This window comes from Notothenia coriiceps, unplaced genomic scaffold (genome assembly GCF_000735185.1).
Source record: "Notothenia coriiceps isolate Sejong01 unplaced genomic scaffold, NC01 NC01_scaffold00026319, whole genome shotgun sequence".
Taxonomy (NCBI): Eukaryota; Metazoa; Chordata; class Actinopteri; order Perciformes; family Nototheniidae; genus Notothenia; species Notothenia coriiceps.
In genome coordinates, this window is record NW_011359020.1 from 83,070 (window position 1) to 93,141 (window position 10,072).

A 10,072-nucleotide genomic window follows, 5' to 3' on the forward strand; every position below is an offset into this window, starting at 1 on the left:
TCAAACAAGATAGATTATAGGCTACAGCTGGAAAAACAAGATAGATACATAGCATTATACAGCTGGAAAAATATATATAAATAAACTGAAATATATTGTTTAAATATGAAATGTTTGCATTTATTGGAGGATTACATGTTGAGAGAGACCAGCAGAGCCTTAGAGTTTACTGTGGTGTGTACCCTTGATGTTTTAGTGTGTACCCCCTTCTTGTGGCTGACTTCGCTCACTACACAAACATGCCCGCCCGGATTGAACTCGGAAACAAAACCATCCCTCGGAGCCGGCGATCATTTCCTGTTAGGTCACATTGTTGCTGCCACAGTTTGGAAGAAATGGCGGACATGGATGAATTGTTCGGGAGTGATGGGGACAGCGACAATGAGCAGCGAGGTAAAACTGTCTCTCAGTCGGTGAAAATAGTATTTATTGATTAATCTAGTTTATAGCGATGTCGAGTGTTTCCCGATGCTAACCACGTTAGCATTAGCTCTGCCCGAACATTACCCCGGTGTAACTAACGGTGTCGGTATCTAATATTATTTAAAAGCTAGCTATATAAGAAACGAGTCAACGTTTATTCTTTAGTTTGCATTAAAAAGCTAGCTCTCTGTATTTGTATGAACAAGCGTATTTAGCTGAGCTGCAACAACAGTGCAGTTTGTATCTCCAGCACATGCTCTCATCAGCCAAACAACACTTAGCTTTGTTAGTTTGGCCAGTGGAAAAACAAGCGGGTGAAAAAACGCTCTAACTGCTTAAATCTTGTATTAAGATTTTATTTATTCAATTCCAAAATGTCAACACTACAAAGGTTAAAAATAACCTAGTACTTATTTCACAGACATAATCAGAATAGGCCTACCTGTATTAGTCCCACAGAAGGGAACTTTACATTGTTATGGCAAAAACAAGAGGCAATTTAAATAAGAGGCATGCATAATATATTAAAGATGGAAATTAAACAAATTACCATTTACAAAAGTACCGTTCCAGGTTATCTAGTAACAGTATTTAAAAAAAATACATAATAATAATACGTTTAGTAGTATCAACCAAATCACATGCAATATTACAAACACCTGTTGCAGATTTATTTAAATGTTTCTTAAAATGCACCAACCAGCGATTTACGTTTCATTTTTTTATATTGTTATACACCCAATTTCCACTTAGAGTTTTCATTTTTTAGTTGTAAGGCTTTTATTCTTTATTTAAGTTCTTGACAGTACTCTGCATGTATTTATTTGTTCCTCTTGTTATGGTTGGTGTACCAAATACTAAGGCACATTTGTTTAAATCTTAAACACTAGGCATACTTGGCAATACACATTATTCTGGTTTTGATTCTGATATGTACACCTGTACCATTTTTAATAACGTCTATTGGTGTTGATATTGATATAGAACTGTGCGAGAGCAATTAGGATGAGCTACACTCTGTCCCAGAATAAATAATGAATGCTCATTGCTTTATTGTGTTTCAGCAGTGTCTGGCTCTGGCTCAGGTTCAGACTCGGAGCAGGAGAGACCCCGATCCGCCAGCAACGCCTCGGGCAGCGGCAGCGGCAGTGAGAGGGAACAGGACGATGACGATGAGGATGGCCGGGAGACAGGAAAAGCCAGCATTAATAAGGTGTGTGTTTGAAGAATGACACTCTTTGTGGGTTTACTCTGACCCCTGTCCAATAATCACTCAAACATTTACTATCATTTAATAATATGTTTAGAATAGCTAATAAATCCAACAGCCCGACGACATTAACGGTTAGTTCAACTTTTCTGTCTGACGTTCCTATTTTATCGTGTCTGGTTTTTATATCTGAGACATTAGAGTCTAGACTAAGGCGTAACTGCTTGGAAAAAGGTTTAATTGCGCTTGTTTTGACAAATATGCAATTGCATATTTGAGTGATCTTTTTTGCATCATTATCCTCGTTTTTTATATTAAAATGTAATGGTTTGATTTTTTTAAATGGAGATCTGTTCCAAACAAATACATTCTTGTAAGTGTGCAGAATATAGTTTGTAGCCTGGGACATCTTTGCAGCAAAATGTAGTGTATTTTGAATCAAATAATAAAGCTCCTGCAATTTGGTTATTTTACAAGTTACATTGCAACTTTGACAAAATTCTGATTTATTGTTCAGCCTTAACTTGACTGCTTATTATCAAAAGAGTAGGGGAAAATATGAAACCCTGAATACATGTCATATGTATTGCATGTATAATCACAGAAATGTAAATAAAGTGTGTAAGCCAATTAGAAAAAGGTTAAAAGCAGACACATTTGGAGATTCTGCTGACCATAGAATTAAAACCCTAACCCTAACTATGGACTGGTAATAAATACTGATTTATACTACGACTTTATTACGATTTACTGCCAGTATCAGCTATTAAGTTTTTTTTTTACATTATGTCCACCCCACCTTCTGACACCAGGGGTCAGCCATCATGGATAAAGTTCTACCCTACTAGAACCACTGATTGATTTATAATCATTGTGTACTCCTCTCTCACATCTAACTTACATTTATTTCAACCTAATAGGAGCTGTTTGGAGACGACAGTGAGGACGAGCAGCGCAGTCAGCACAGTGCTCGCAGTCAGCACAGTCCTCGCAGTCAGCACAGTCCTCGCAGTCAGCACAGTGCTCGCAGTCAGCACAGTCCTCGCAGTCAGCACAGTCCTCGCAGTCAGCACAGTCCTCGCAGTCAGCACAGCGGCAGCGACAACCAGTCTGAGCGCTCAGGGAACCAGTCAGAGGCCAGCATGCACTCAGACCAGGGGGATCACTCCGAAGCAGAGCAGCACAGTGGCGCAGAGCACCACAGTGGCGCAGAGCAGCACAGCGGCTCAGAGCGCGGCCGTCGAGACGAGGATGAAGACGAGGAGGAGAGGGGCCACCAGTCGGACAGAGGAAGCCCGGCTGGCAGCGCGATGTCTGGAAGGGGAAGCCCTCGCTCCGAGAGAGGCAGTGCCCGTTCAGACAGAAGGTGAGCCAACACACACTGGATTTGCTTCATTATTAAACTGAAATAACATGACATGATGCCAGAGGGGACCCCAACTAAAACACAGTACTTTAGTTAAGTATAACAATGCCAAGCGATTATGCGACCTTTTAACACTGTCTAAGAACATGTACTTGTGTTTATTCATCTATCAAAAGTCCATCCTGTGTAGTCAGAAGACCTGATTTTAATTTCATCCAAATGTATTTTTATATCCAGTGTGCACAGCGAACCTGGGACTCCGCAGTCAGCGCCAGGCACACCTCACAGTGATGGAGAAGCTTCTGCCAGGGAGAACCAGTCAGAGGATGAGAAGTGGGGAGGAGGGGTTAAGAGCGACCAGTCGGAGGACGAGGGGGAGAAACGTCATTACTCTGAAGAAGAAAGAGAGAACTCTGATGACGAGGGGCCGAGGAGCAGGAAGTCAGGTACTACTTGAGTCCAGTGTCAAAGGACGAGCCGATATTGTACAGGGACTGGCCCTCAAGCCGGACATCTGTGTTGATCTTGTAAAGTTAATCTTAGGACTCTGAGAATAATAAGAGATTCATCTTTCTCTTAGACTTTTTCATGGGATAATAATGCTTTTTACAAACTAAAACTGATGTGTGCAAATGAAATTGCTTTACCACCCGTTTTGCTTTTATTTTTCAGGTTCTCCTAAGGGCAGTGATAGCGAAGATGATTTTCTAAGACAGAAGCCCAAAGCAAAAATTGCCTCTGATTCAGACTCAGACAGTGATGTTGGAACAAAAAAAGGTTAGAAATCGCTTGGAAAAAGAAATGACATTTCTACTGAAAGACTTATTGGTATTAATTGCAGCTGAAGGATGCATTTTTGTTGCTCTCATGTACTTTAAAGTAGTTCTCTAACTTACTTTTGACAGTAAAGAAGACGGCAGCAGATGACCTGTTTGGAGAGGCTGATGACATTTCTTCAGACAGCGATGCAGAGAAGCCTCCGACCCCGGGTCAGCCCCTGGTATGTCCATCCTCCTGTCTCTTTCTTCCACTGATCCTCAAGTGCCTGTAATTGGGCCCAGTCCCTCTTTATAAGACACTTCACCCTAATTTGCTCCTGTGGGTATTGTCCAGTCCACAGTATTCAATGTTACATGTCTAATATATGTTATATGTAATGTAAAGCACTTTGAGCATCTGGAAAATCGCAAAAATAAATGTAATGAATTATTATTATTAATTATACGAGTTCCCAAATCTATTTTTATCTGAGCTTCACTGCAAGCCTCTCTGAGCTGATCCCCAAAATGTTCTCTTCCCTTCCCTCTCTTTGTGTGTGCAGGATGCAGATGATGGGATGGACGGGGATCATCCAGAAGAGGAGCATGCCCCCGAAACCCGCATCGAAGTAGAGATCCCAAAAGTCAGCACAGACCTGGGATCTGACCTTTACTTTGTCAAGCTGCCCAACTTCCTGTCTGTGGAGCCCAGGTCAGAACCATGGCACTGTCAATATATACAACATGCATGTTGTACCCGATGAGCTCTCAAGTACTTTAAAATGAAGAGAGTACAAAAAAGTAAATGCACATTTTTAGACCCTTTAATTGATGCCCAGGATCATTTAACTCTGTGCTTGTGAGTAAGAGATTTGCAAGAGCTTACACTTTCTGTGAAGTGTTCAGCTAAATGTGTGGGGGCTGGATGAGCAGGATATCTTCTGCCTTATTTAAAGGTCGTCGACTCATTTTGATTTTCTATGAATCACCCTTTATAGACCCTTTGATCCTCAGTACTATGAGGATGAATTTGAGGATGAAGAAATGCTGGATGAGGAGGGAAGGACCAGGCTGAAGCTGAAGGTATGTAGTCCACACCATGCTTGTATATACATTTATCTGTAGTTGTCTGAAATAATTGAAATAAATTGTGCAATAGGGAAGATTTTTTTTTTAAGTACTTTTGATGTTGCTGCTCATTTCCCTAAAATGCTTGTATTCTATCTATGGGGTTCATATGTGTTGGATTTAATTTCAGTTTACTCTTTTGCTTAATCCTTAATGATTATTTTAAGCTTATAAATAATACCTTATTTATTGCCTAACTGTTTTTGACTTTGTTTAATGTATTTAGTTTTCTCTATACAAGGCTTCTAGAAATAATTGGAAACAAGGCTCATGTTCTTATGAAGAGAGTGACCAGAGTTTCTCTCCAACAGGTGGAGAACACAATTCGCTGGAGAGCCAGGAAAGACGAAGAGGGAAATGAAATACGAGACAGCAATGCACGCATTGTCAAATGGTCTGATGGCAGGTGTGTATTATGTGGAGCTGGGTGTGTGGGAGGTTGCTACACTGTGTACTCTCCTCTTCCATGGTTTTAAAACGTCCCCTTCTTTCCACAGCATGTCCCTCCATCTTGGGAATGAAGTGTTCGATGTTTACAAGGCTCCTCTCCAGGGAGACCACAACCACTTGTTCATCCGACAGGGTACAGGACTCCAGGGACAGGCTGTGTTCAAAACAAAACTCACATTCAGGTAACACGGAAACATGCCACTGTTGTTATTAGTGACAGGCTGCTATTAAGACTTGAGTCTCACATAAAGAGAAGTTCTCCCTTGAGGCCAAAGCTATAGGTTGCTAGAGATACTCCTCTTCTATCTGGCTCCCTGACAAGCAAATATGGCCCACGGTGCTTCTAACTCAAAACAACAACAATAGCCTTCATTCAAGCTTCTTTCAGGAATGTAGTCTATGCTGCAAGATCAGGATCACCTTGTGCAAGCTGCCCAGATTTCTCCCAATAAGAAGTGTGTAAGCCTCTTAGCGGCCCCCGAGTACACCTGGATGTTCTGTCTCCTCTGAACACATGGGACCAGCAGGACACGGGCCAAAGCTGCTTTCATGACGCTATGCCAGACAGGACATGACCATTTGTTCTGGTTGTGTAATATCATCAGAGCAGAGTTTTCTATTAAGGATTAGAGCTGAATTGTTCAGTGAAATTGAGGAGACATTCTTTCAAAGAGTGGGTTTCAAAGTAACACTTTTTAAGAAATATGTTAAAATATCCCTTATATGACAGGAGAGCTGATCATTTAGGAATTGTTGGAAATCTTTCTTTTCGAGTAAGATTGAGCCATTTCTATTATGATTATGACATTTAGATTTGTTCAACAATTCTTGCATGCATTTGAGTGCTGACATTTTTTTGGTAAATAAATGGTAATTGCCTCTTTATTCAGTTCTCCCAATGTATAATGAATAGGATTGAATTACTTTCATCTAATAAAATTTTTATTTTTCCTCCAAATTACCAACAAAATCAATATAAATATGAATATTAATAAAGCTGTGAAAACTGCCCACTTAATGTTTAAGGTAATACTTTTAAAGAGAAAGCACTATGGAATGCATTAAATGTAACATAATGTATATTTTCTATATCCAGGCCCCACTCCACAGACAGCGCCACCCACAGGAAGATGACTCTGTCTCTGGCTGACCGCTGCTCCAAGACCCAGAAGATCAGAATCCTTCCCATGGCTGGACGAGATCCAGAGTCCCATCGTAATGAAATGATCAAGGTAACGCACCCTCTCCTCCCCCCTGTTTGAGAATGATTTTGTTCTCGCAGGGACCAAACACGTGGCGTGAGGCCAGTTGCGGACAGGCACTGTGCCCAATTACATAAAGACTTAACCTGACGTCCTTACATAATGGGGTCACACAGTGGTCAGTGAAATGGAAAAAGTGTCAGCATGTCTGGAGGGGGCTGGTTTTGTATCTACTGTCAACACCAGACAAGTACTGCTGATAGCTTCGTTCATAGTTTCACTGTGCTCAGCGCTCATCTGGGGAAGAATCACTGTACAATAGGGGTGTTGAAACTAATCGTTTCTACGATGCATTGCGATGCGGACGTGGACGATTCGGTATCGATGCAGTGACGGAAGATAATCGATTATAGCGTAGTAACGTTGCTTCCTGATTTTCCGGCCGCGGCTTTACTATAACGTTTTTTTTTCTGTCACTTTAATATGAAATCGGTCGGTGACGCAGAGATCAGGGAACAGACGTGACAGCGGCACCAGCAACACCAAACACGGAACAGTCTGCTTTATCCACCAACACAAGAACACCAGTCCAGAACCAACAGCAGAAGGACCCGCTCTGAATCACTCCGTGTCGCTGCGGCTCAGAGACAAAGGGATTTATGTTTTTCAAAAATAATCGCGTTACAATCATGTCAGGTTTTTGGTGGATTTAATTAAGTCTTGGATTGCAGAGTATGAATGTCCTCTAGCAATTTTCAGACGATATATACGTGTGTAAAGTTTGTTTTTGAGGAAAAAAGCTTACGCGATCACCGTCTCCTCTCCGTTCCTCCAAACCCCGCCCCCTCCCTGAAAATAATGAGTGACAGGCTGATAGCAACCTGATAGAAACTTTATTATTCACTTAATCACTGAGATATAATGAAGCTATCTTAATCTCATGCATTCGTGGGATTTATGTAATAGTAAGACAGAGAATGTAAGTGTGCACCCACATGCAGTATTTTTGTTTGTATATGCTATTGTAAATACTCCTGTTGTCTGCTGTGTTCAGACTCAAGTCCTGTGTGTGATGCCACATTCAAGACATTCAGTGTCCTTTTTTTTTTTAACAAAGACTGTTGCTAGAAGCTGCAGCTAGACTGCAGAAGCATTATTATTTTGTTTTTGAGGATGGAACAACTTCACACACAGATGTAGGGAGGCTAGACCTATACAATTAATTTATTTTGGTTTATAAATTAATGTCAAGACATTTATGTTATTCATTTCTGAAGCACTTTCTAAATAATAAAAAAAGAGTTCATATGTATTTACTGCATGTATGCATTGATGAAAAATAAGCCATGTGCAGTAATATAGAAAATTGAGGATGCAACGCATTGGTATGAATCCTGATGCATCGTGATGCATCGGGATATCGAATTGAATGGAATCGTTGACAGGATAATCGTAATCGAATCGTGAGACCAGTGAAGATGCACAGCCCTACTGTACAAGCATCGCGCTCCTGCTGTTAGACGCAACATCTAAAAAAAAAGGTCTCTCATGCAAGATTTAGCTGATCTTGGGGCAGACTTGAAAGGGTTAGGGCAGCTACAGTCTGAAAATAATGGTTAAATGCTCCCATTGCTGTGTGGATTGACATGGCAGCAGTTCAGATGCACTTACAGCTTATTTCTGTTCCATTAATAGTTTAATTTCAGAGTTGGATGCACCTCATGAGCTTCCAATATGTGGAGTTTGACTTTAGACTCAAGATATTTAACTGTAACCACACTCTATTTTCTTTACCTTTACTGCCTAACCTGTACAGTTAAAAGGGATTAGTTAATTAATATGCATAGAAAATAGCTTTGCTACAACATCCATGTTTCTTCAATATTAAACTAATAAGTAGGGTTATTTGTTCAAGGAGGAAGATAAACCAAAACCATAAATACGAGAAAACTGAACAGCTTGTTCCATACTGAAATATCAAATATATTCTGACTATATAATCTGTACAGGGATCTTAAAAAACCTTATCAAAACCTGACACTTGTATAACTATAACACTACTTAAAATATGATCAAATAAAAAATGTAAGCAATTTGATAGTGAATATAAATAAATGTTGCAGCCCAGAAATGAGGTGTGGAGCCTGCTCAAAATATGTTTTGATTTAATAGGCTCATTCTATTTGAAAAACCTGTTGTAAAAGTACTATGTAGTGCATGTATTATGACATGAGTTATGCACTCACATTACCAGCTAGAAACTAAATGTCAAACTTGAAGCCAGTGCTTAAAATGGTTCCCCCTGGTGTCTCTCCTGTCAGAAAGAGGAGGAGCGGCTGCGAGCGTCCATCCGCAGAGAGTCGCAGCAGAGGAGGATGAGGGAGAAGCAGCACGCCAGAGGCCTGAGCAGCAGCTACCTGGAGCCCGACCGCTACGATGACGACGAGGAGGGCGACGAGACCATCAGTCTGGCAGCCATCAAGAGCAAATTCAAGGGAGGCGGAGGTCTCAGAGGTGAGGGAGGATATTTTATTATTTCTCACAAGATTTTTATGAAGGCCTATTGAACATCCTCAATGTTTTCCCCCAATCCAGAGGAGCGAGCCAGGATCTACTCCTCAGACAGTGATGAAGGCTCCGATGATGACAAGGCCCAGAGGCTGATGAAGGCCAAGAAGCTAGACAGCGATGAGGTGGGTGTTGTGTCCTGCTGCACAGACAGGGGGCAGTGTAATGCAGTTTACTTTAGAGCTTAAAAAAGTATCCGTCTTCAGTGAACCGAACAGGACAAGAAATACTAGTCCTCCTGAATAACCTGCACTTAAAGATGCACTCGTTTATCTTCAGAATAACAACACTTGTGGTTCTTCCCCTAAACAAAATGCAACTGTAACATGACAAACTGAACGTTCTGAGAAACTGTACAAAATGTCTGCTAGTGTCAGCATGAGAGCCATCTCTTCTGTTTTTGAGCAGGAGGGCGAGGGATCGAGTAAGAGGAAGGCAGACGACGACGGCGAAGAAGAAGAAGTGGCTACCAAAAAGGCTAAGAAATATGTTATCAGCGATGAAGAAGATGAGGACGACGATGAGGAGGAGGCGGCAGCGGCGGTGGCGGCAGTAGTAGTAGTAGAAGAAGAAGAAGAAGAAGAAGAAGAAGAAGTAGAAGAAGAAGAAAAAGAAGAGGTGGAGGAAGAAGAGGATGACGAATGATTTTTTTATTTTGTATCATTCCACTGTATTATCAGTGCTCAGCCCACATGGCATATAAACAGCCATATTTTGTTTTGTATATTTTCTTAAGATCTGTGTTTGGGAGAGTGTGTTTGTTTGTGTGTGTGTGTGAGATTGTGTGTCTGCTTGTTTATGTTATGTACAGCAGAGGTGTGAAATAAAGAAATGGTTGTCTTATGTAACCAAAGTTTCCCGGCGCCTCTGTTTTTCACCATTAGGATCAATATGTATGAATCACACTGATTTGAAATGTAATGCTTAATCCAGTTTCCAAACAAAGAGGTGATTTGAGGTTAAATTG

General features: G+C 40.9%; 1 protein-coding gene across 1 annotated transcript; it reads left to right on the forward strand.

Moving 5' to 3' along the window:
• The first annotated feature begins 294 nt into the window (after positions 1–294).
• Positions 295–9,953, forward strand: leo1 (LEO1 homolog, Paf1/RNA polymerase II complex component). Its single transcript, XM_010784281.1, has 14 exons — positions 295–393; positions 1,488–1,636; positions 2,554–2,999; positions 3,237–3,445; positions 3,672–3,776; positions 3,905–3,999; positions 4,321–4,469; positions 4,756–4,840; positions 5,197–5,291; positions 5,383–5,517; positions 6,432–6,567; positions 8,859–9,051; positions 9,133–9,230; positions 9,514–9,953. Exons 1-14 carry the CDS (start codon positions 336–338, stop codon positions 9,748–9,750), a joined length of 2,190 nt encoding a protein of 729 aa, XP_010782583.1. The 5' UTR covers positions 295–335; the 3' UTR covers positions 9,751–9,953.
• The last annotated feature ends 119 nt before the right edge of the window (positions 9,954–10,072 follow it).